At 41.5% G+C, this 26,961-nt stretch overlaps 1 protein-coding gene across 1 annotated transcript; it reads left to right on the top strand.

Annotated features, from left to right (window-relative positions):
- The first annotated feature begins 1,251 nt into the window (after nt 1-1,251).
- On the top strand, nt 1,252-26,707 carry niban2b (niban apoptosis regulator 2b). The gene is made up of 14 exons (XM_086169701.1): nt 1,252-1,435; nt 10,190-10,320; nt 11,308-11,436; nt 11,521-11,626; nt 13,047-13,214; nt 18,169-18,284; nt 19,030-19,134; nt 19,328-19,490; nt 19,597-19,784; nt 19,888-20,043; nt 22,229-22,342; nt 22,964-23,071; nt 24,175-24,286; nt 25,214-26,707. The coding sequence occupies exons 1-14, from the start codon at nt 1,381-1,383 to the stop codon at nt 26,080-26,082; spliced, it is 2,520 nt and encodes an 839-aa protein (XP_086025827.1). The 5' UTR covers nt 1,252-1,380; the 3' UTR covers nt 26,083-26,707.
- Nucleotides 26,708-26,961: the final 254 nt, after the last annotated feature.

The raw sequence follows: 26,961 nt of genomic DNA, 5'->3' as shown, positions 1-26,961 counted from the left end.
CCATCACGTCGCAGTGTCCAAACAAAACCCGGTGGAATCTAGTTGAGAAAGACTTGTCCAGAACGGTCTTGCAGCATGCGAGGAGGGGGCGAAATGAATCTTCATTTAAAAAAACATTAAAACATTTCCATTGATGATAAGTGAGATGATTCTGTGCTTCGTCCCTGGTAAAATAAATAAAATAAAATGTGATTAAATGGAATTGGATTAAGTTTAAAAAATAGATTTATATGATCAAAGCAGGAGAAATGACGTGTGAATTTAACTTTCTTAAACTAATTTACTGGGGGCAGGGTAGATCAATTCAATAAAAGAAGAGGGCGAAGAAAGTTCACTAAAACAAGCAAAACAAGCTGAAAAACTAATCCAGCAAATTCATTCGGGGGGGCGAAGGAAAGAAAAGAAAAAGAGGAACAAGTTTTTTGAGTAAAAATCCCTTTATTCGACGTTGGGATTTGACAACAATACATCAGGGGGGAAAACAAAAAGATACTCAAGTTTAGCTGGCAGGGAGATCAATTTAAAATGAGAAAGTCGGTTCGCAGTTGTTAACAGAACACAAAATACCTTCTACCGTCCAAGAAGAAATAAAGTTCCCCAGGTTGTCGGTTAATAAAAAGAAATCAAACTCCCCCTTTAAAATTAATGCTTTTAAAACTGAGACCGCGTTCTCATTCCCTTTGTCCTGAGCCTTATTTTTCCAGCTAAGTCAAAAAGCAAATTTGGCAGAACCAGACAAAATGTTTACCCTCTTGTTACCCTCTGAATACTTGGGACCAAAAATAAACAAATGGAAAGTAATGATAACCCTCAGACAAAGAAAAACACCCTTCAAGAAACCAAACAGGGTCATTAGATAAACAAATGAGACAACATTTCAGGGTGTGGCCAGAACAAACAGAAAGAAAGAAAGAAATAAAAAAGAAAAAGAATTCCTAGGAAACATCTATGGATACATCTTCTTCCAGCTGACTGACGTTGACAGCAGCGTGGAGTCACGTGATTTGGTGCGTGTGCGCGTGCGCTCATCCCACGTGACTTTTCCGCACCCCGTTGAAAGGTGGGAGTTTTCTAAAGGAGGGCGTGTGTGTATATTTATGTATATATGTGTGCGTGAATGTGTGTGAGTGTGTGTCCGGCTCTTTCGCTTCTTCTCACTTCGCTCCCGAACTTCGCCTCCCTCTCGCCGGACCTTCGCGCTCTCACTCTCCCCCCCGGGCAGCCCCGGTTCTTACGGGAAGGAAAAGAAGGGAGTGGTGAGGCGGGGGGGAGCCCCGCGTTTTCCCCCCGAAGGTAGCGGCAGCGGCAGCGGCAGCGGAGGTCGCCCCGGCTAGGGGAGGTGGGGAGGAAGACGGTGCGGGACGTCGGCTTCCAACCACCATGGGGGACGTCATTTCCAGTCACCTGGATGAAGCCAAGCGGGAGATAGTTACAGGTGAGAGCGGTCGTTTGAGTCACTCGACGGGGTTACCGGGTTCCGTCCGGCACGAGGTCCGGTAAACAGGAAACAAAACCTCCCACTCCACCGACTATTTCTCCGCTTCTGCTACGGTTTTCAGATTCGCCACCCACCAAATCTTTTTTTTTAATTTATTTTTTTATTGAACATAAACAAATATACATATGTACAAATAAACATGGCAAGGTTGAATCGAGTGTCAATGAAACAACCGGGGATGAGGGAGCAAAGGACATAAGGACATTCGTTCTGTATGTAATCAGAAGTTAACAGCGTTAAAGGTTTGTGAGAAATGTTTGATGCTAGACAAAAAGAAAGTAAAAGAAAATAATTAGATAAATAGATGGATAAATAAAATAAAAAATGGATAGATACATTAAAAAAAACACACTTGCAAGGGGAATATAACATATATTTAACTTGGTGGTTCACAAGAAATCTCAGACATCAAACTGTATAGTTTTTGTTTTTTGGATTTTTCTATAAGCTTTAAGGATTTTTTATACAATTCAAAATCGTTTATAAAGAATGATAAGTTAGGGGAACACTTTTGCATTCTGTTTTTGTGAATGAAGAACTTGGCCAGGCCTAAAATAACATTGACACGTAGTTCATCTCTTTTGTTGCTTAAAAGTAAACCAAATATAATGTCATTTCTTGAGAAGGAAACTGGTGACGATGGAAAATTGTCTTTATCCCATTTTTGAGTTTTAGCCCAAAACCCCGGTACTTTTTCGCATGAGAAAAATATACGGTCAGTGGTTTCAATGTTGTCTTCACAAAAGGTGCAAATATTATGTCGCCCACCACATCACATCATATCACAACTCGGTGTGTCGGCAATTCACTTCTGGTTTAGGCAGAAGTTTCTGCTGCAGGAATCGTCACTAATCCTCAAAGGATTTAAGGATTATTATGGTTAATCCCGAGATGATACAGGAGAATTAACTTGAATTAGTTCTACATTTCTGCTGATCCACGTTGCCTTCTTGCTTTAGCAAGTTAAAAAAAAAAAAAAGTTATGTTTAACATTTTGTTTCTTCATAGGCCTGACAGCGTACACCACAGGGCCCCCCGAAGTTGTCCGGTTTATTTTCCTGAATTTGTGGCCAAAAAGACGATTTTTAAAATGATTTACAACCATTTAAGATTTTTTTTTCCACCTTCCACTCATAGCCGTACATCATGATAACAATAGTTTTTTTTTTAAGACTGATGTAAGGGTTTCTCTTGTTCAAGTATCTGATTCTCCCCTGTCATTCAGTGCTTTTGCATACTCCCTTGACAAGGTTGTGTGTTCTGCCTCAAGAAATGTGTCTCTTTATCACATCCAGAACAGGTCTGTCTCGCCTCAGTTGAAACCTTTTATAATGATAATGAAGATACAAACATCAAGTCAAAATCCATTACTCTCAAACGAATCAATGTTCAGAAACCTGTTGAATTCATTTCATATATGACGTCAATTGACAAACTGCTTGAGTTTGAATTTATGGTACCTAAGTCAGACCAATATTTGTGTTTATTTAAATGCTTATGAAAGGCAGTTCCTCCTCCAAAGTATAATTGACATTACCAGGGTGTGGTCCGTATTGCTAGTATAATCAGTTTTTGACTATTTGTATGCGTGGCGATTTTGAATAGTCGATCATTTTCATCCAAAGTTCATTAAATTCCGAGCCCCACCCACCCAAAACGAGGGGTGGGCGCTCTCACTGGGTTTCTCACTTTGGCTTGTCTGACCTGTACTCGACTACAAAAGACTGATGAGTCTACATTGCAAAGGAAAACCATAAATGAATAAATGTGCTGTTTTGGGCTTGACTTCACAGCATAAAGAAAGAAGTGACCGCAAGACACAGAAGTCTTCTTTCCAACGGTCTGCCCACTGCAACAAATTCTAGCTATCAGTTTCTGTCCTGGGAAAGAATGTGGATTTGGCATTGGGTAATATTTACACATTTGTCTGAAGAGTATCAACAGCTCAGCTTGAGCAACCGAACCGTCAGTTTAATCCGATGAATAAAACTAGCCCATCAGTCATTGTGTAACTCAAACTGTAGCCATTCTTTCGGTCTTGGAACCACAGAATAAAAGCCCTCAAGTCCCTGAGCCACCACTCCAAAGGAATAGCATGCAACTCTTTCTTCTTTCCTTTTCTGTGGCCTGCGGCAGCCTGTGTGCAGTTGAGAAGGGAGCAGTGTGTATGAGGATTTTACACAGAAAGAAAAAGACTTTTTGTTCTCGCTGGAGTCCTGTGACAGTACTAAATAGACTGTCACTTCTATTGGCATACCTGCCGTCGCTCCTTTTCTGCGAGCATATCACCTGTGTTTCGAGGCAGTCCCATTAAATTGTTTGTCGTGGGACACTCCCCAAGTTTGCATTTTCAAGGCCTGGAAACTTTGTTTGAAATAGTCACGTCAATCCGGGTATAAGAATTGTTTCAGTGTGTCCTGATATTGGTTACACATCAGTGATTCCTTGGCAGTGCAATTTTGTTGGTAAAGTTGATGTTTAAATATACTTAAAGTAGCATTTGCGGGATCCTACAATGTCTTAATAGGATTGAAAACTCTTCCAAAAGCCCTTCATTGGCAAAGGGTTGATTGTTATTCTCTGGCATTTCCAGTTCCATTTTATAAAGCTGCCAATGATCCCATTACTTTCCTCGCTAGTAAGTCAAGACAATTGCAACAAGGCAAGTTCACCTCTGGTTTCAAAGCTTTGAACCTAGGACTTGACAGATGTTTATTTTGCATGGTTTATGCAATGTTTCTCCCCCATTTTGAACCGAGCACTTTCATACCTAAATATCTGGCTCTTGGCAGTTCTTGGGCTGCCATTAAGAATTTAAACCATAGATTGTGAAATCAATCTTTTTCTTTTCTCCTATTTTTTTTTTCTTAAGGCTTCTCCTTAAGGTCTGGAGAGCAGGGGACTTATTGGTTTAGAGCTGGGGTTAGCGGCCAGAGCCGACCACCAAAATTACTTACGTTTCCACGCAGTTTCTATTCAACAAAGACAGTGTCCTCTGACTCTGAATTGAATGCTTTGCTAAACATTGTATATCAGTGTAGTCTAGACATTTCACATCATTTCCACCTCGAATCTGACTCACCCATTTCAATAAAGGAGGGGTTTTGGAAGATCCCTAACCAATTGCTGGTGTCCAACACACTGCTTGGATCTAGATCAATTTAAGATGACACTGATGCGGTTTGAGGGTTTTTCCAAGTAAAGACCTTCAAAGCTGAGTGCTGTTTAGGTTTCAAACTAATTTATATGTTTTAGGTGATTTAGGACTGCCTGGAACAGTGCCTTTTTTTTTTTTAAAGATCTCCTATCCTATACTCTAGATTCTGTCGTGTTTACTACTACTGCAGTCACCATCACTGCTATTATCCCTTGGATTCAGTGCACAGCTTGGCTGATCTTACGTCCAAACTCCAAAGCTTATTGGAAAACCTTTTTTTTTTTTAAATTAAGGAAGCCATAGTTCACCATACCAGCATGTGTGACCTGAACTTGGAGTGATTTCAGGATTGGACCCATAAAATGAATGGAGCTAATAGCGAAAGGTTTTATTCACAGCGGTCAGCAAAACTTTTATGGATCAAGAAAGTCTAAAAATTGACAATTTTACTATCTGAAAATATTGTGTTCATTTATCACTCCAGTTGACATTTTTCCAACGAGTTTATGCTCAGTGAAGAAGAAGTCGTCTTTGAATTTGCATGTTGTAAATTAAGCAGGGTGTGTTATAGGGAGTGGCTTCGTGGTGTTGAGTCATAAAGGTCTACTACCTCAGCCCATCTTTATCTTCATATTTCTCTTCCAGCCCCACCTTCTTATTTGAAATTGCCCCCATAATGCAAAAAGCCAAGATGCAGGCCATACCTAAGGTTTCAGTGCAGGAGTCTCCAGAAAGCCAATGTTGTGTGTCTGTCTTTAGGAGTCTATACATGCAAGTCAAGTTCTTGAGCTATGTCGTCATCTTTTCGTTTCTGCGGTAAGAGTAGCAAATTCAGAGCAAGGAACACTTGCATATATCTAATGAGGAATCTGAAGAATGCATGAAAAAAGTGCACTCGGCTGGATGGAAAGCCTCCAGTCCTTGGGCTGCACAGCCAGCAACACACACTCTCTGCCAAGACAAGCTTGCTGCCTTCAAGGGAATTGACTCCATTTGTCATGAACCTCAAGCATGAGGTCAGGGTTGGAGGTAGATAAGAGGGCACATAGGGCTGAAAATGACAGAGATTATATGGGTGGCCTTTAATTTCCTCTTTTAAACTGGCAGCTGTACATGTGTCACGCTCTTGTAGACATATGCAAATTGTTTGAAATAGAGAAGCTTTCCTCTAGGAATGGTTTTCACCTCAGTCAGGACTCTACAAAATCCTGTGAAGAGGTCATTTGATCAGGGTGCACAGTTTTCATAAGCGAATTTCAGTCCCACTCATTGGTTTGCTAGTTGAGTTTTCACACTCCTGACCCTGCTGTCTTGAGCCGGGAGTGTCATGATGGTTCACACACCACTCACTGTGCTGTGCTTTCACAGGCAATTGCTATTTCAGAGTAACGGGGAAAAATGGGCTTTGGTATGTAACATGTCAGCAATGTGTTTTCCATTGGAAAATCCCACCAATAACAAGGTCAACCAAAAACTGGACATAGCCTTTTTTTTACTTATATAATTTACAGTTAGACACACACAGTAGGTATGTGATATTGTTGTATATGTACACACATACATTGTGTGTGTGTGTGTGCGTGCGCGCATATTTGCACACATGTACATCATAGTTGCAGGGCAATAAAAAAAAAAAAAAAGTCCCACACAGCCCACATTGAAATTAGAGTCACATTGAAGGAGATAAGCTACTTTTGTTCCATTGTTCCCGAGAAGGGGATGCAATAAACTGGGGGGGGGGGGGGGGGGGGGGGGTGATTCAAATATTAAGTTAAAAATTGGGGTTTAATGTTAAAAGAAGCCAACTCCTTTTTAACAATGCCAAATCTGTACAAAACATGAAAATTGAGAACAATAAAGTTCATAATTCCAAGAAGTTTTCAATACTCTTAGAGAGGCCGCCATAAAAAATTATTGTTGAACTTTGTTTTGTTTTTTTTTAACTCATAGTCAAGTATAATAGCTTTTTGGATCTTTTTGTAGAAAAAAAAAATTGAAATCACTGATTATGTTTTGGACGACCTCAGAAGAAAAAGCTCCTCTAAACATTTTCATTCATATTTTCCCTGCTTTAGATGCCAGACATGTTATTGCACACTTTGCTTATGTATCTTGAATAGTCCTACACACAGTACGGTGAGGAGAGTCTGTTGTGCCAGGAAACAGGAAATCCTAATCTAGAGCTGCTGGAAACGGTTTGGGTGGTGAGAGTAAACCCAAAACATCCAAGCCCAGGGTTGTAAAATACAAACAATTGCCTCTAAGAAGCTCAACAACGGCAAAACTTGCTCCAGAGTTGCTCTTCCCAGGAAATTCTAATGCACATTAGTCATTATTAGTCACATTAGTCAAATTTTAAAATGCAGCATAGCGTCACACAAAGCCTTTCTAAAAATCCCCATTTTTCTCAATAATTGGCCATTTGTTTTTAATAGAATTATGTTGAACACTGAGACCCCCCCTCCCCCCCTCAAATCCAAACATCACTCAGTTTCCCTCTGTTTGACACATTTCTAGTTCTCATGTCTGTGAATCAGTCAGCAAGTGACTGTGTGTCATTTTGGTTAGCCATGCTGTATATTCTATGAATAATGGCCCTTATTATTATTTTTTTTTTTATTTTTATTTTTTTTCAGCAGAAGTCATAGTGCACCCTTTTAATTAACTCTATAAATGGTTAGGCACGCCTGGCTGACTCAGCTGATGTTTATGGTACTGCATCCTGACACAAGCACAGCCGTGGTCTAGGCCCTGATGGGAACACAGTCTAAATTTATGAGTCAGCCTATGGGTCTATCTCCCTGGAATGTTTTTGTTAAGGCACTGTGGAGGAAAGGGGAGGTGCGGGGGAGTGGAGACGTCGGGGGTGGGGGGTCTCTTGTAGGTCTGTCTGTGTTGCTTGAAATGAAAAGACTTTCAGACTAATGCGCCGTTGAATGTGTCATTGGCCGGAGTTGCCCCGCATCTGCGCAAGGGGTTGATGATGCAGGATACAGGATGTGACCCCAGTCACGTGATTGTGATGCTCAAGCGCACCCTTGTTGGTGTACGTAGTATAGAGCGTGTTTCTTTATTAAACGCTCATTGTGTGATGAATTCAATACACAGATTTAGACAAACACGCTTTCTGTCTATGAACGATGTGGCGAAAGCCCTGCTGCGTGGAGATCGGCAGTTACCCAAACTTAGCTGCACAAGGGAGCTCAGAGGCTAAATAACGCTGGACGTCCGATGCGGCCATCTCTGTCTTTTGCCTTCAGACACTCCGCTCTAAAATCTTTAGGTAATTTCCTGTTGACACTGCCTGTGTAAAAGGAGCTTCAGATTTTGCATTAAGATACAGTGGCACCAAAATGTGCGTTGCACTTTTAATATATGTACAGTGATACATTTGTGGTCCTGATATTATGTATGCTCTTTTGTCAAAATAATGGTTATTATAATGATAATAACAATAATGTCATGGTGAATATGTTTAAAATGTCAATTTGATGATGTAACAGTGTCATCTGTACCGTAGAGGTCCAGTTTGTACTTACTGCGCAGAGCAGGGCAAAAGCTATGTTCTTTTTTTGTCTATTTATGAATTTATCAACAGAATACTAGCAGGGCTGCGGATAAACAAGCAAAGCCTGTTTTTAGAAATACTGCCTCCTTGTAGCAGCGGTGACACTGGGCAGTCGCATGCTTTCTTTATGGATCAGTCAGCTCAACAGTGCTTCTGTGGTCCAGTCATAAAAACAATCAGTGCTAGCAGTGTGACACTGTGTACAAATATTTCTGGTTTTAAAGCAGGAAATTGTAGAGTTTCTTGCTCAATAGCTCTTTTTGGAAAAGCTCCACCTCTTGACTGCTGCATACTGCACATGTAGACAAGTTAAAAAAAAAAAAAAAAAACAACTGCACACACGTCTGCAGTGTTTTGTACTTTCACACGTCCGTTTAACACGCTCATTACTATACGGTGTGTGTTAGAGAGAGAGCATGCAGGAAAAAGATCATTATGTTGAAGCTGATGTTGAGGAGGTGCCATGAATAACATCATGCATCAGGCCAGCTCTGGTTGCACTGAGGTCATGTAGAAGGTAAACTCCTCAGCAGCTGGAAAGAGGAAATGAAGAAGCAGCCATGGCTGGCAATAGCCAGGTCCGTTGCTTGGTATTCTGGTGAATTGGTCATAGAATATATTGCACGGCTACCTAAATGTGACTCTACTTACGGGCGACCATGTGCATGGGATTGTTTGAGAGCTTGACTCGGCTTGGTGGGGATAGACCGAGGTTTTTCATACGCAATGAAAGAGCATCTGTAAGAAAGAAAATGGAACTGCTCTTCTCGTTGCCTTTTTGTGGATCTCGAAAGCTCTCAGTAGCCTAAACTAACGCGTTAAGCAAATGCTAGTTCTGAACTTGTGTATCTTTTTCTGTAGATCCAGTTTTTTGGCTTAATGAGTAGAATTCAAAAAGTCTGTAGACAAACTCAAATGAGTGTTTGCAGGCACGGTTTTGCAAGAGAAGAAGCCCATACAGACATTTCCAGGGAAATTAAAGCATAAATGTACCAGTATCATAGTATTAAGGTCTGATTAACCCCGCAGGTTTAAACCCTGCAGGTATAAAACATCGGGAAAACTAGAGATCAATAGAATTTGAGTATATCCGGCCCCCTAATCCGAGGGACTGAGAGATTATTCTCATTTGTCGTTAACTTTGACAGTCCTGTGCAGCTGAACAGCTTATGCGAGTTATTACTGGCAAATTGATACCAGTGGGGGCGTGTTCAAGTAGCATAATTTAAAGAACACCCTCCCTACCCCATTATCTAAAGATTGAATTTGGGGGTCTTTTCTCCCAGGTTTCACCACAATATGAAATATTTGGCATTTTATTAATGAGATCTGCAATAAAAGCAGACCTGAGCTTGGAAAGCTGGCGCTGTGTGTGATGTATGAAGTCAGAGCTGCTCGCTAAAGAGTGGAAAACCTATTGCTGGAGTTTCATTTAAACAAAGGTTCTGAGGTTTATGAGCCTTGTTTTTTTTTTTTTTTTCTTAAACTCCCCATTATCATTATTAAAGTCTAGGTGTCATGTAACCCAACCAGGACAGAAAGCTGAATGTCATAACTTCCAAATTTAAATGTCTTTAATGGACTCTAATGGATTTTTTTTTCCCCAAGGCTTCATGAGAGATGTTTGTAAAGGCTGGCGTATAAAAACTAAAATACTCATTGCATTTTGCTCTAAATGCTCCCGTTGTCTTGACAGGGTGGGTGCACTGCTCTCGTTGCACGTCCTGAACCGTGGGGTTGTACCATTCTTCATTAAATAAAGAACGGTACAACCGTTTAATTCATTAATTCATAAATATTTCATTAATAATTCACTTAATGTCAAGTTTCATTAAATGCTTACGACAGTTGTACATGCAAATCGAGACCCAAAAACTTGGCTTGTGGGGAGAAATAGCCGAAAATTGTCATGCCGAGAAGCTTCTGGAAAAGTGAAATGGCACATATTTGTTTGTGTTTTTTGCAGCTCGAACAGCCCAGGTGACAGGCGAGTTTGGCCGCTTGTATGAGCAGCAGTATGCGGTGGCTCTCTTCAACAAGATTCATTTTGACATCGAGGGAGGCGGGGGTCCACAGCCACAGCTGCTCCACCGCAAGGTTTCCACTAAGCATTTTCTATTAATCCATTTAACATGTCGGTTTCAAACAGAATTGTACCTTTGGATCCATTTTTTTTTTTTTTTCCATCCTTTTTGATTCTGTCAAGTTTTCCAGTCATAGAAGGTGTTTTTGTTGTTTTTTAACTTCACTAATGAATAGATGAATATCATTTGTCGTTGTTAGCTGACCTACTCGGTTCAGACATGGATCATGGTTTGATGAAAAATAGGGATTGGAACCATCCTGCTGAAGTAAATTCTCTGGATTAAACATGTCTTTGCCAATCTTGGCAAAGATGTTAACTGGCAGAGCGCAATAGGGATAATTCTCTCCATGAACTCACCATCAGCCACGCTAACTAACACCGAAGACTGCCGGCCTTCCAGTGCAGCAACACTGCAAGCCATTTTCCACATGGCTTCACGTGACCCTTAAACAAAACTGGAAAAAAAAAAAAATATTATAACGAGAATCCATGAACTGTACAAAGCAGAGATGAGCTCAGGCAGTGTTTTTTGATTGCTGGACATCACAATCAACCACAGCAGGACTTCTGGCCCGTGTTAGCTGCTCTCGCTGCTCTGTTAGAAGTGAGAAACAGACAAGGCGATTTCTTCACTTTCAGTGCAAATTCAAAATGTTTTTAAGTCATTATTTTTACATGTGGATGCCCTTGTGTTTACAATACATTTTCAATGCAAGGACATGATTAGTAATTTTCTTCCTGCTTCAGTACTCCTAAGTAAACGCCAAGAGCACATGGGCAACGTATTACCTTTGAAAAAAAGAAATACTGAAAGCTTTACATTCAAAAGAAAATAATGATAGTTTGTGAGATGAGTTTCATTTAAATGTTTAATTAAGCTTTATTAGTAAGTGGGGATATGGTTTTTCATCCCCCTGGTACTGGTACTTTTCAATGTTTTGATCTTTTATTTTTCTTTATTTTAAGAGTTCAATTTAAAATGTGTTTTTCTCCAACAGATTCCATTGGAGAACAAGTCCATTTTCTCGGGCTCCTTGTTTCAGTACATCGAGGAGAACAAAAAGTGGCGGAACCGCTTCCTTTTCATCCCAGACTCGTACAATATCAACCTGTACGACAACAAAGCGGTGAGTCAAAAAGAACACACTGGCGCTGCTGGAACCCAATTCTGAGTCTCACAGCCACACTCTTCTCCTCATCCTGGCTTCCAGTCCCATGACAGACACCTGAGCCCCAAGGGCACCGTCAACTGTGCCGGATACAAAGTGCTGACATCCATGGAGGACTACCTGGACCTGATCGGACGCAGCTTGCCAGGTGCCTCTTCCATTATTGACATTGAATCTGCATTTGATAATTAACATATTTGATTTGAAAAAGACCATTGCCAAGATTTAAAATTTAGAATCGTCACTGAATTGTGACTCCTGCAATCTGAAATGAGCCCGATATAGCTAGGCACATGATCAACTGCTTTCTGATCAGCAGCTTTCAGATTGGAGACAATATTTAGGGAAATAGTATGCAAATTATGAAATGTTATGAAATAAAATTACGTAATGATATATGCACTGAACTCTGCTCTAAATTAATTTGTGGAACATGAATTCAATAAAACAAAACATACACTTGCAGGCTGACGTACTGAGACCACAATATACGTAAAGGATATTAATAAACCCGGTCAATGCGAGAAAAACCTTGAAATGAAAATGTTTCCCGTCTCCCACCTCCTCACCTAACAGAAATACGCAGAAGCTTCCTGACAGTCAAGAACTGGCACAGTCATAAAGATACAACGACTTGTCACATTTGCGAATTGTAAAAATGTGAAAAACACGTTCCATCTCTTAAGTGACACACCATCATGTCTATAAAATAGCATTTTACGGAAACTCTGCTCCAAGACTTCATATTTCAGTTAATTTTGTGCATTTCGGGTTTGTCCTCGATCCTGAACTCACTTCAAATGAATATTTTCTAACAATGCTATAAAAAAATTTTTTTTGCAGAAGTTGGCGTTTTTGTTTTTTTTGTTTTTTTATGTCCTGTCACGTGTTTACTGACTCAGTGTATTCTTTTATTCTAAATCTCTAAGGAAACACTGTCATGGAGAACTGAAATATTTTGTGCAGTGTGACAAAGGTTAGAATTACGTCAGTCATTTGAGAAGACAGAAAAAAGGTTGCATCTACAACACTTAGTGTATATGATTTTCAGGGGCTGGAGGGAGCCGTCTATAGTGCCATAAAGGAAAAGTGAAACTGGATGTAAATGTTAGATAACATTAGTGAGCATTTAAGAAAATTCATGTCGGCACATTTAAATTAAGGCATGTTTGCACATTGTATTAATTCTATCGTATTTACAACAACGTTCCTGTTGTTTTCTTTTAAATATTGTGTTTGTCGGTCAGTCAGCTTTCAACAAAATCTCTATCTTGGTCTCAACTGAGTTAATCATGTCAAGCAAAGTCGTGGGAAATATGGCCCCAGCTAGTTAATCTGTAAGACATGTAAATATCAAGACTGATGTTATATGATAGCGACACACAAATTAGTGGGACGTTGATCCAAAGTCATTCTTGAGGCAACATTAATGTCAATGAGACTGTCTATTGTGTTATATATATATATATATTTTGTTGGTTTGTGAATGAAACCAGGTACATCTAAAAAACTTTTTACTCTTATCTCGATGAAATAACCATCAAAATAAATTTTTTTTTTTCTTCAAGATCTGAAAGCCAAGGAGGGAAGCTCACCGTTCTTAAAGTGCGCCACCCAGTTTCCCCTCATCCTCTGGCACCCATACGCCCGCCACTACTACTTCTGCGCGGTGACCCAGAACGAGCAGCAGAAATGGCTCGCTGTCCTTCAAGACTGCGTCAGACACGCGAATGACGGTGAGTCCCTAAAATACACGGTGACCCAAGGGGGTTAATCTTTGTGCCTTTTGCACAAAAAACTCCCAAGTCCAGATTCATGCTGAGAATTGGTCTTGGGTAGATTTCTGGTTCATAGTGACCTAATCCTGCCAACGTGGGTTAAGCTTGAGGAATAAGGAAATGAGCAGAAAAGAGCCCTTCATGATGAAATCTGTCGCAACGAAAAAAAAAAACTGCCTTATGATCAATGCCACTCACCTCCTTTATGAACGTGTCTGCTTTTTCAGAACTTAACTCAGCATACAGTGTGTGTCATTGTGGATTCATGGCAATTTGGTTTGTTTTTTCTATTGAGGTCGACCACTCAGTCCCCAGTCAAGTGAGTCAGGATATTGTTTCAGAACTCCGAGTTATGACAAAGCCAGGAAGTGTGTGTGTGTGTGTGTGTGTGTGCGCGCATGTGGATGGGTGGGGAGGGGGGGGCATTGGTGACGGACCTGAACTATTAGTCATACCAGTGGCAGGAAGTCTGAAGTCCTTCCCCAAGAGAGGTTATTATCTTGAGTGAGCCATGCAAAGATTTCAAATAAACCCCAAAATATAATTTCCACTTTCTCAATCCTCTTCCAGCAACTGTTGATCACACACATATTCTAGATTTAGTGGGACCATCTTCAAATAGTGTCTTAAGGTGACATTAACCTGCATTCATGTGCCAGCTGTGTTAGATTTATTTGTCAGCTACTCCTAGCTTCCAACGGATAAACAAATGAGTTCACACTCATTGCACTAAAATGCTCTTGTGTGCCTTACAATCAGGAAATAAAATTGCACTGTCAATACCAGACACTAAACTGTATTTTTCTAACATCGACAAACTGCATTCTCAGTGCGCTGAGGTGCGTTTCCTCAGAAATTAGAATAAATTAAAGCCAAACAAAGTTCACGACAAATAAGATAGGACTTGCTGTAATTCATAGCAAAACAATAGACCGCATATGAAAATACATGTGGTTGTTTCCTTCATGTTCCTGAAGTTGGAGGTTCACAGCAGAACAATATTGCATTCAATAGATGAGCTTTTGGAATTTTTTTCTTTGTCGTGTGTGTGTGTGTGTGATTACGTGTTAATGATTAACAGTCATAATTGTGACATTTTGCAGTGGAAAAATCTAGATGTGTTTCATTTTAATTCCCTTTAAACATTATAAAAATGTGTAATCTTTGCACATTTTTAGTGGTGTTTGTTCCTGGCCCGGTGTGATATGCAAGTGTCAGTCACATGTTTTGGGTTTTCATTTGTTCATTTGCACAACCACCTTGCAGGCGACTCACATTTCAGTACGAATCAGTAAAAGTGGTATTTAGACTAATAAGCCACATGAGACCATCTTTTCTATGGCAAGGCTTCGCTTTTTGTGATAAGGGTGCTATCAGAGAGTCTTTTGTTTTCAGATTAATCAGTGACACATTATACACAGCAAGCGCCAATCACACCCCTTACCGCAATAAGCTTTTTTATTTCTCCACCCGGACTCTCACCAGACCTCCTTTCTAGAAACATTTAAGCTGAGACGAGGAGATCCTTCAGGATTCCCAAATGTTCAGTCACGAGCGCTGAAAAATTGAGCTGATGGTGAAGACAAAAGGAAGGACTAAACCTAAACCTTTTTTTATTGTTTTGTAAAGTGTTTTGCAAGCACTTTAAAACAAATGCCAAAAAGATTACTGGCATATGAGGCTACTTGGTCAGAGCATTTAATTTAGTAAATGTTCAGGTCAGACCCACAAGGGGAACAAATAAGAGACTTAATTCACAAAGAGGAGGTGGTGGAATATGGTAGGGGGTCATCCAGCTTTCCCAGAGCTTTGAGTAGAGCCATTCATTACACTGGCACAGAACCCTCCTTGTGGAGAATATCTGGTTAGCTGGCTGAAATGAGGGATCCCCCCACCCCACCCTGCTTTTACAGTAGCCGCTGTTTCGGATCTGTAGTTCCTTCTCCGGGGAGGGTGAGGAGGTGAACACTGCCTCCAACCTTATCAAATTGTCAGGTTTTTTTTCTGTTTGTTTTTGTTTTTTTCCCTAGGAAACTGGCATGCGTGGTGGGCAAACAAGGAGCGCGGTACCCACTTAAAGTGCAGCTCTGACTCACTGCCAAAACCTCTACACGCTTTACACTTTGTTTGAGCCACACACTTGATTTATGAACCGCAGATGATGAAGTCCTGCCGTAGGTTAACAAAGGACTGAAGTAGTTGGCCTTAAAACCCAATTCGTCAGCAGGGAGTCTTTTGGCCCCAGGCGGGGCAAAGCCGATGTTGTCTGCTGCTTCTTTTTCACTTTCTCAAGAACGCATCTTTTGCATTCCATCTATTTTCAGAATGTTTGAAACTCCACCGAGCTCCCGTTCGTCATCATCCAGGCTGTATTCTCCGTTGTATCCACCGAATGCAAACTTGCCCATTCACAGAAAGCCAACCTTAATTTTATAGCGAGGGCACTTCCAGCTTAGGTTCGTCTGCTTTTGCCTTGGTGACGTTACAGCCCCGCAGCTTAAAAAAAAACAAAGTATTACCTTCTGATCAGGATTTATATTCTTTCTCTTACATCATACATACATTTCTGACAGGTGTTTTTGGCCCACAGTGTTTTCCATATGCTGAGTGAATATCTTTATCACCAGCAACTCCACAGCATTGTCTTGTATGATTACTTTGTCGCAGAGGTGGTCATTCCACGTTTCCTGATTCTGCGTGGCTTTTCATAACTGGTGCTATGTAAGTACCAAAACATAGCAGGGATAGCATAGGGCAGGTGTTGGGAACCTTAAAAAACATTTGGACCTGTTTCTCACGGAAACATCTAGAGCCACAAAACCCTTTTGACATCTAAAATGACAAAAAACATTGCCTGCATGATTGTTTTTTATCACCTTTTATGATGTATGTAAATATATATGATTATAGTGTGAAATCAATTAACTACTACAAAGAAAACAATTTTATTTCAACTCGCAGCAGGAAACATTTTGAACTCCATTAAAAGACACTCTGGGTTGAAAAATACTTCCAAACATAATACTCAACATCTATTTGAGTCCCAATGGTATCTAGGAAATAAAAACCCTAACTTAAATTATGCATCTGCAGCAAACCAAAACTGCCATCTGCTTCCATGTCCCACTGTTTTATCGCATGTGGTCCGCTGTCAACCTGAATAAAAAATGACTATATCACTCAACTAAGTGACATGTATTTTTGCAAAATAATAGCCAGTTTAAAATCTTTATTTTATCTTGTTAATATGGTTTTTGCTCCTGAATCTCTGCGCACAGAATCACTAGCTGGTGTCGCAGAGTGAGCAACAGAAAAATGAAACCCATTTTATTCGTATGTTCTTCCGTAATCTTCAAATCTACATACATCTATAGGGCATGAAAAAGAGACAGTGTACTCAAAACTAGAAATTGTGTGTTGTGACTCCAGGAACATGCAATGTAAATATCATTTGATGTGTCCCATTTTAAACCTTTTCATTGTCAAATATCATGAGATTGGAGGTACAGTCCTCCAGTATGCTCTGGAACATCAGCCATGTTTCCATTTAAAGCCATATAAATATTAATTCTCACAATAAAGATACGTTTCCATCAGTTTCCTCAGAGGCTTCGATAATTTACAATGTTGAATGTTGTCTACCATTGTCTATCAGTGTCCCTGAGCAATGATAGGAAAACGACCATTGGTGAAACCATATTCAATTCATGATTATTTTTTAATATACTGAAGGAAATGTTTTCAAATTAACTATTGGCGATTTTAGGTCACCAGTAAAGGCTGAAAACCAGGGGAGCGAGAGCTACTCCTTTTCATATATATATATATATATATATATATATATATATATATACACACGTTTGCATATCCCCCTCCATGAATTCACCCTCAACCCCAAAATACCTCTAGTTACAAGCACTGTTTATTTAATTCAGATCAGAAATCAGGGTTTGAGTTTCAGCCCCTCCTGATCGGAATTGTCAATGAAATTGTTTTGTCTGCACAATAGCTCACAGAACAACACTTCTTCCATTTTCATACTGCTCTGCTAGTTCAAGTCACACTGAAAAATGTATGTAAAATTTATAGAAAACAAATTAAAATAACATGCTTGTGAAGATACAGCAACGTCGGACCATGCGCCTTGATTTATAAGGAACGTTGATTGAAAGTTCGCTGAAATTCTACAACTTGACCTTCAGTTTGTTCAAAAAGTATTTAAAATAAAGTAGTATTGTCCTTGGAGAAATAGGCGTCCCTTTCTTGACATTTTCTCAAAAAAAAAAAAAAAAAAAGTAGCTTAGTTTTTTTTTTTTTTTCCATTGAATGATTCTATACAAGCACCTGAGATTGCTCGTACACAGTTGTACGAGCCTCACAACACAAGCTATTTGCACATTTCGTCCAGACAGTGACTCTGCGTCACTGGATCCCGACGCCTTGACCTTAATCGTAACCCATTAAATGAACGTGACGCAACATAGTTCTGTCTTAATTTGCATGCGGGTGACAAGATCCAGCTTTTTGCTTAAGTAGTAGCACTTAACTCCCAGAAACTTCTTTCTGTGACATTGAGCCCATTGCTGTGAAAGACGACAGTCCTGAAGAACCCAATCCAGAGTGTCTCCTACACAGCGGGTCTTCTCAAGCGTGTCCCTTACCATATTTGGTCAGGTTGTCTGTAAACATTCGAAACAGCCACTTGTTGGAATGTATCTCCACTTACTTACTTAAAAATATCAGGGTGGTGAGATCAAGAGCAGGAATTATGCGACAGTGTCTGAAAAATCAGCAAATCTCAAGCAGGGAAAAAAAAGGGGGTGGGGGGGACTCCTCAGAGTTGGTCGATCTAGTGTGCAGTAAATCAGTGGCTTGAAATATCAATCATGGCTCCATCGTGTTCCCGCTCCAGGTTTGCCGGAGGAGAACAAAGTTCAAACGCCTGCGTTTACGGATGCAGTGCGACTCTTCCGCCAAGCCAAAGGCGAGTACGGCACCTGGGAGATGATGTGTGGCACCCCTCATCAGGTAAGCATGCCCAACCTGTAACTTCCAACACCCCTGTTTAGCTCCAGAATACTGTAGCTGGTGCCTGGATGGAGATGCTGCCGTAATTAGAAAAAAAAAAAAAATTAATTTCAAAATTGTCGTTGTCTTAAATATTTTTCCGTCAAAATTTTGTTAAAAAAATAATAAAATAAACTTTAGATTAATCATCTCTTATGAGAAAGTTTAAAAGGGATGTTTTTTACACAAAAAAAGAATGAGCACCTGTCCTGACTCAAATGCATCTAGATCATTTTGAGTCATGTATACACTTTCTCTTCAAATAAGTATTGCAAGGGCATTTTTCTATTTTTTTTAGGGAAACACTTAAAGATTTTTGTTGCTGCTGCATTTATGTTAAAAGTCAGGGGTACCATTTTCACGAAAGGCCGCTGTGATGATTCTGCTCTGAAACTACCCTCAGACGCCCTGCTGAGTGAATTAGCTGTTGGACAAAACCAATTTGTTTTGTTCGCTAATTTGCTAGCCATTTTCTCTTGTTTAACCGCGTTAGTCACGGTTTAAGCACCATTGATCCCAGCCAATGAAAGTCGTGAGGTTGGGTGACAGGAAGGAGGGGTACACTGTCCCCCTATGTAGATGGTAGATAAAAGAAAAAAGAAAGTATTATACATTATACATCTCAAACAACTAATATTTTATATATATTATGCTCATCTCACTACTGACCGTTGTGTTGTATTCTTTTTTTTTTTTTTTTTAAAAGATCCTTTCCAACCTTGTGATGGAGGGTCTCCTCCCAGAACTGAGGGACCTGATCTGCCCTCGGCTCAAGGGCAAACTCCCGGAGAGGCAGAGGAACTGGATGCTGGTAAGAATGCCCTAGTTTTTGCTTTAGGGAAGAAAAAAAACATAGAAAATCCTGTTTTGAAGTAGGGTTTATAATAATTATTATCACAAACTCTGGGCTGTGACTAAAAGGGTGGACAAAAGATCCGAACCCTAGTGGCACAGCTTGCATTTTTGACTATTTCAAAGTGTCATGTCGGGCTGTGTGTGTGCAGATCAGTGCTGCGGTTTATAGCCTGGTGCAGGACCAGTGCAAAGCCCAGTATGAAGCGGCGGTGCGAAAGTGCGAGGCCAGCCTTCCCTCACTGGAGGCTCTGATACGAAAAGACATGGACCAGATCATCACCTCCAAGGACCACGTCACCAACAAGATCCGAGGTGGCGATCCACTCCCGCTCCCCCACTGTCGAAATAGCAACATTCCTATTGCACACAATGAATCTGTAGTCCTCACACGAGTTAACTTCACCACGGTCTTCCACAGCGGTGGTCCTGCCCAAAGCTGAGAAGCTCCTGAAGGTGAGCATCGAGCCGTACATCAGCTCCATCCTGGACGCGCTGATGGAGCCGACCAGCCGGGGTTTCACCGAGGTGCGGGACATCTTCTTCAGCGAGCTGGTGGACATGAGCAAGAACACGCTCAACGATGGCAGCAAGGAGACCATGGCACAGGTTACTTGTGATCCATCACACTGATTTGAGTCTTTGCTGTCAAAACCATTACAAATGCTGATAATCTTTCAACCTTTAATCACTCTACACTTCCCCCATCCAGCACATGGAGAAGATCTCAATGCTTGCCTTTCACCCGGTGAAGATGCAGAGTTGCTACGACAAGGTTGAGCAGCTGAGTCTGGAGGGACTACAGCAGAGGTTCGACGTCTCCAGCCCATCGGTGTTCATCCAGAGGGCCCAGATGCTGATGAGAGAGGTGACTGACATCCTTAGAAGTGCATGCGCGATTTTGAATTTGATCTGTATTTCTGAAAATTACATGTAAGTAACTTTCTGATGGAGATCGGGTCTGTTTTTACAATGATGAACAAACATTTGTTTTTTTTAATGCATCACATCTGCTAGATTTAGTTTCACAAACATTTCGTCTGTTTCTTAACCAAGTTTTCTTGGTTATTAGCCGCAGCTTGTCCTCAATCAACAATCTTTTTATGGAATGGAAGTAATATTCATTTGTTATCCCTGATGTCATGGTTTCAAGTTCTCATTGTGGATTTTTTTTTGAAAGCTTGATATTCAGTTCTTGATCTGAAACACTGTATGGTTTTCCTCCAGGGGCGGTACTGACATTAGCTCACCTCTCCAACTCAGGCTCTGTCTCCTGCAGCGACAACGGGAATATCAGATTCATTGTTATTCGGCATTAATTAGCCGTCTTTTCCAAAAGTGACTTACAGCACTGCCAAGCCTTTTGCAGTTCCCAGAATGCAGGAAAAATAGCGAACTATCCTAAAAGATAATTCTTTCTAATTGAATAACACTTTGCAAGATGCAATCTTGAGACCGTATATTTTTATACATTTAAACGTCCTAGACACCATCATCATTTTCAGAAAATGTTTAAACGCATTTCTCTGTTTCGAGAACCTCATTTCATAACACCTTCAACAAGTTTTGTTGTCGATTGAACATTTTATCATTTTACCATTCGGTAAAACTATACATTTTGATGCTTCTCCCCACTGCTGTGCTCAAGTCAAGGAATTTGTGGGCAAGTCAAAGTCTTAAAAAGCCTTTCAGCACCATAAAACATTTTTACATATTCAAGCAACCTTTCCTGAGGACTAACCGCAGACCCTCCGGTCTTTGGAGCTCCTCTCCATTCTTTACTCCAGATGGCTGTAACGCTTCCTGCTTTTTTTTCTGCCCGGAGGCTATTTCCTCCCCTCACGGCAGGTTGAGATTTGAAATATCTCAAAATCTCACCCTCCATCGCCCCTTTCGAATACCAATTCATGATATTGAAGCCCCCAAAACAGGATATTTTCTTTACCCTAACCAACCATGGATATCCATTTTAGCTTCTGGCCGCTCTGGTTCACACAGAAAGTCATTACATGGGGTTATCCAGCAAGGCATTCAGGCCCCCACTCATTTCCACAGAACTCCTCAGCAGGGAGCGACTGCACTTTAACTTGAGGTCGCTTAAAGTTCAGCTATTGTCCAGGAGCTGCGCATTTAACTCTGCGTTCCTTCAAATCCTCTCATACATCCGTCCTCATAGGGCACTTTACCACACTGATTCGACTGAATAAAGATGTTAAACGGGACAACAATAAATTCATCTTGCGGCACTGGAGTTGCTGTGATCTATTCTAAATAAAAAGTAGGAGATACTAAAATTTCCTTTTCAGGATGCATCTTGGCCTGAGGCAGTATTTCAACTTTAAAGTGGTTGAGAATAAATTAAAGTAACAAGAAATAAATTGACCTTATGGATTCAGTCAACCTAAATTGAGACGTGGGATGAAAATTAATTTTAGATATATTTAAAATTACAGGAAAGTTTCCACCTGATTATCAAGAAATATCTTCTTTTCCTTTCTGTTGCCCCCTTTAGGAGTTGCCACAGCCAATCATCTGCCTCCATCTAACACTCTTCTGCATCCAGTTTCTCACACACCAACTATCTAAAGAAATCGGGAAAATAATGTCTTTGGCAATTGAAAGAGAACCCATTTTTTCTTATCTTCGATTGATCCGCTCACAGGCTCGGCTGGCGATGCCGTTCCTGATTTCACATGTGTTCAGTGAACACGACAGCCTCCCAAAAAGTCCTATAATGCCAACTTTCATAAAAGTGGAATTAAATTATTCCCCCAATGAAACTCTTGAACCATTCTTTTTGAGCACTGGGACGGGCCCAACAAGTCACACTGACGATTTGGTTTCCTTCCAGTTGGGGTCTGGGAGGGATATTGTTGTGATCATGGGCCCAGGCACCATCTTGGAACAAGTTGTTTTGTTTAATTTTCAAAAATATAATTAATGCTATCATTTATTTAGTCCGCAGAGGATAATGTTGGAACCATTTGACTTGCAAAGTCTGGTTGGAAAAAAAAAAAAACACAAACTAATGAAAGTCCCCCCTACCCCCGCAGCAAATGGATGATGCCGTCTACACCTTCGAGCAGATCCTCCATCAGAGTTTAGAGTCCCAAGGTTCAGAGGAGCTCTGCAAGACCATCCAGCGCTGCCAGGAAAGGGTCATAAAGGTAAAGAACGCACAGGGGACATTGGATTGACTGACTGGAGTTGTTGCCATCAACACGAACTCGCAAATTCAGTCATCCCCCGGGTCTTACCACACACACGTGTGTGTCCGTGTCTGTGTGTGTATCCATGTGTGTGTCCATATCTGTGTATGTCCATGTCCAAACCGCCTACAGAGCTGTTTCATTTATTGCCATGACTTAGTCTGGAATGCTAACAATAATACTGGGTTCATCCAGCTTTCAAAACCCTGAAATAGCAACATGTTTTTGTATTACGGAATTCTTGTAGGCACTCTTGACACTTTGTGCGTGCGTGCGTGCGTGCGTGCGTGCGTGCGTGCGTGCGTGCGTGCGTGTGTAAGCACTCCTGTTTACTTGCTCACATGGTTTTACTTCCCCCACTTGGTTGCTCTCTCTCACATAAAATGGGGCACAGCGACAATTCAATTAAACCTCTGCTGACAAGATCACAATTTACTTGAGGGCCTTGAGAAGTGAAGAGAAATGGCTCAGAACACCCAGAAGTGGTGATCGCAAGTGCAACCCAGTGGATCTTCTGAAGTGCTCCGAAGACCTAATACTCCCGAGGCTGATCTCCACGCCATCCTCTCTCCTTGTCAGAAATTCGACTACGACAGCAGCACCGTGAGGAAGCGGTTCTTCCGCGAGGCCCTGCTCCAGATCTTCATCCCTTACATGCTGAAGCAGCTGAGCCCCTCCTGCTCCCCGGTGAGTGTCCAGAAAAAGCAGTCCTCCCTCGGCGCCGAGCAGATTTCCCCAAATAAGACGGCATAAAAGTCACGGATCTACCGCATTTGTTAAATAATCACAGTGTTTGGTCTCCTGAAGACAAGAAGTAGACTTTTGAAGTTGTTCTGGAAGAGCAGATGACATTGATTCTTGCAGATGATCCCAAACGTTGTTTCTATCATCTGCATATCTCTTCTACAGTTCTTCACGGCTGCTCCCTACAGGGGTCGCCGCAACCGATCATCTGCCTTCGTCTAACCCTCTCCTCTGCATCCTCGTCTCTCACACCAACTAACTTCATCTCCTCTTACATTCCATCCATAATTCTGTCTTGCTGTGGCTGGCTAACCTTCATTCCTCTCCTTTCCAGAGTAAACCTCCTAGACTTTGCTCCACCTGCTCTCTGCTCTCACCAGAGATCACATTATTGTCTGCGAAACATCAGAGTCCACAAATTCTTGTCTAATCTCATCCGTCAAACTATTCACAAATGAATTTCTGTCCCATAAATGAATATTAGATAGAACCGTAGTTTAATCTAAGTTCTAAATTTCAAATTTGAAATGTCAGATCAGTGAACCAATTTGATTTTAATAGTTTCTTTTAGTCGCCTTCCAAAACGTTGTTTAGCCAAGATAAGTTGATTAAATGGAAAAAAATCTTGATTCATAAATGTAAAGTCCACATGAAGTTCTAGACAATTCCCTATTTTATATTAGTTATATTAGTAATTATCCTTTTTATTTTTTTCACTTTTCCTACTCATAGATTCACTTTAGTTCTTAAATATCAACGAGAAACTTCAAATATTAAGAGAAAACTAGAAATATGACCATCAGAAGTTTTTGATATGAATTTTATTGTGAAATTGTCTGCAATTTTTCTGCTTAAAGTCTTGTGAACAAACAAGAACAGAGCCAAAATATCAACTTCTGAATATTATTAGCGATTTTTACATCTGCTAATTTTATACAGTGATTTTACTTTGGAGCAGTCATCCCTCAAATAGTAAAATGAAAATGAATGTTACTATTCAACTTTTATAACTCTATAATAACTAATCTATTGCTACTCAACCATAGGAGGTCCTGCAGTTCAAGGAGCTGATCTTCGAAGACTTCTCCCGCTTCATCCTGGTGGAAAACATATTTGAGGAGGTGGTTTTGCACTCTGTCATGAAGGACATCAGCATGAGTGAGTCTCCCTCCGATGAACATTCATCACTAGGCATGCAGAGTATAGAGCAGGTCTGCTGAAGAATGGTTCAAATCCCTAGAGTTCCCACGTGTTTATGCAAAAAAATAAAGTCCTTCCTCGGAATCATATTTAAGTTTGTCGACCTCCACAGATTTGGTTTGTTTTACTTTGGCTCACCATAGTTACATTCCCAAACCTCCGTCAGACATAACCGGCAGCCAATTCGGGGGAAATCCTGGGTCCTTGGAGATTTTCTCATGCTCAGCATGTGAATTTGGGGGCACAGGTTGGGGGTCGGAGAGCAGGAGGCTCAACCGGGCCAGAACGCCACAGCGCAGGGATCAGTGTTTTGGTTTTGCAGCCACTCAACCCCCACCCCCCCTTCCCACCCCCGGCCCAAGTTCCTTTTAGCTAGATATTTTTCCCACCATCGCCGCATCCCGCGGCTACTCTCATACAAATTGCTGTTATGTTTTAATACGTTTTAGATTTGGCTCTATGTGGTGCAATCAACTCGATTTATCACTCTGGAGCTTGGGGGTGCAAGAAAACGAAGTGTCAGCATTTTCCTTTGCAATCATTTGAGGTTGAAAAGTCCCTCTTGCAACACAACATACCACACTTCCATCCACTGCCCTGTTATTGCCAGACGCCTGTACTTTTCAAGTCTCCTCACAATGGAAGAAGTACGGCATGATGACCGTCAAGTAGCCGCCCTCCACGGATGCTATCTGCTTCCTCTTTTTTTTTTCAAATAACCAGCAGGCACACCCTCAATTCATTTTCACTGTGACTAGCTCACAATGGGTCAAAATAGAAAGTTAGTAAAACAGCTTGCAGTTTGGTTTTGTTTTGTTGTTTTTTTTACTTAAACTGCGGTTGTTTCACTTCTATCTAACAAACTGTCCTTGTTTCGACCCACAGCTCTGAAGGAGGCTGCGATCCAGAGGAGGCACAACCTGTACAGGGACAGCATCGTCCTCAGTAACAGTGACCCCAGTCTCCAGCTGCTCGGAGAGAAGGCCGCCATCAACTGGGCTGGCGAGTACAGGGGGGACGCCGATGGAAACGGCCAGGAGTCCCAGAAGGCCAGGCGGATGAAGCAGGTCGTGTCTGTGATCGAAGTGCCCGGTGTCACCGACGAGGATGATGTGAACACAGAGGACCTGCCAGACTTATCAACTAGCTCCGCCTCGAAGGAGGAGGATGAGGAGGAGGAGGTGGAGGATAAAGAAATAGTGGCGGTGGTGGAATCAGCTGGACAAAGTGTGTCACCCACAAAGGAAATGGCAGACAGAAGCCAGGTGGCGACAGAGCAACAGGCCCCCTCTGACCAGGAATCATCGGAGGAAGCAGTGCCTCCAGCTGAGGCGGAGCCCTCACCGCCGCCCTCTTCCGAGGCGGAGCCCTCACCGCCGCCCTCTTCCGAGGCGGAGGCCTCACCGCCGCCCTCTTCCGAGGCTGTGTCTCTGCAGCCCCCTCCGGAGGCAGCCCCGTCAGACAGGCCTCAAGGGCCGACGGCCACGTTCCCCCCGCCTCTGCACGACGACAGCGGTTTTCAGTCGCCCACCAGCGAAGAGACCGAGGAGGAGGAAGTGGCGGCGGCGGTAGCGGCGGCGGCGGTAGCGGCGGCGGCGGTAGCGGTGGTGGCGGCGGCGGCAGCGCTTCCAGACATACAGCCAGAGCAGGCCCAAGAGGAGCAGAAGGGGGAAGAGGTGGGGGTGGACCAGGGGCAGAGTGCCCACACAGCTCCAGAGGCGGCGAGCAATGACCGCAACGACACGTCCCACTGACTGACTGTGTAATGTTTTTGTGTTTTGTTTCTTTACCAGTTTCAGGCTTCACTGTCACTCGCCTGGCGGAGTTAAGCAGCTCTTAAACACCAGCTCTTAAGCAGCTCTTAAACACCTCCCTGCCACGGCCTCGCCAGAGTTAAATCCACTTTGATCACAAATCCTGTTTTCTAATCACTGGGTATCAGTCGGGCACAATGGTGACTTCATGGTGTATTACTGGTGTACTATGAAATACAAACCCTCCGTAATATGTCTCTTTTTCTTTCTTCAAGATTGGCTGGTGTAATATAGCTTGTAGGTTCTGAAACTCCCAAAATTCCAAAAGTCCTCAAAGGCCTGTCCTTTCCTGTCCACCCTTCCTCAACACTTCCATTTATCCGAGACACCGATCCAAGACGTGACAATTTCTTTTAAAGTGTTCTGGGACAAAAACGGCTTCGAGTTTAATCCCAGCACCAAGAAAGCTTTGTGTATATGATGTAAAAATACTTCCATGGGCCAGGGACCAGAGAACTGCTATTTTTTACAGATTTTTTTTATAAATATACATCCATTCTTCCTGATTTGACCCTGTACTTTTAGATTCACTTGACCTTATATTGAAAATAAATCATCTATTAAATATCTGTTTTATCCATGTGGTCTTTGGTCGTTAAAAGATCAGTTGTTGAAAGATCATTATTTGTTAATTTAAATATAAGAAAGAGGTACAATAGCAGAATGTGCACATTTGTCTCAAAGGTAGGTGGACAATGCATTAACAAACATCATATTGCACATCTTTTCAGTTTTAATTCAGTGTTAATTTTCAATCATGGTCATTGATAAGGCGACAATCACATGAAAAATAACTAACTTCAAGAAACAAGTGCCATC

Source organism: Fistularia commersonii, chromosome 22 (genome assembly GCF_037954325.1).
Source record: "Fistularia commersonii isolate RoL2024-O1a breed Wild chromosome 22, RoL_Fcom_v1.0, whole genome shotgun sequence".
NCBI lineage: Eukaryota > Metazoa > Chordata > Actinopteri > Syngnathiformes > Fistulariidae > Fistularia > Fistularia commersonii.
This window is presented reverse-complemented; position numbering and strand designations above follow the sequence as displayed.

Bases quoted from the DNA above. Each gene is read 5' to 3' on its own strand.
- niban2b (XM_086169701.1), top strand. From the start codon at position 1,381: ATGGGGGACGTCATTTCCAGTCACCTGGATGAAGCCAAGCGGGAGATA. The intron at 13,215-18,168 runs GTGAGTCCCTAA...TTCCCGCTCCAG, and splicing joins CGTCAGACACGCGAATGACG to GTTTGCCGGAGGAGAACAAA. The intron at 22,343-22,963 runs GTAAAGAACGCA...TCTCCTTGTCAG, and splicing joins GCCAGGAAAGGGTCATAAAG to AAATTCGACTACGACAGCAG.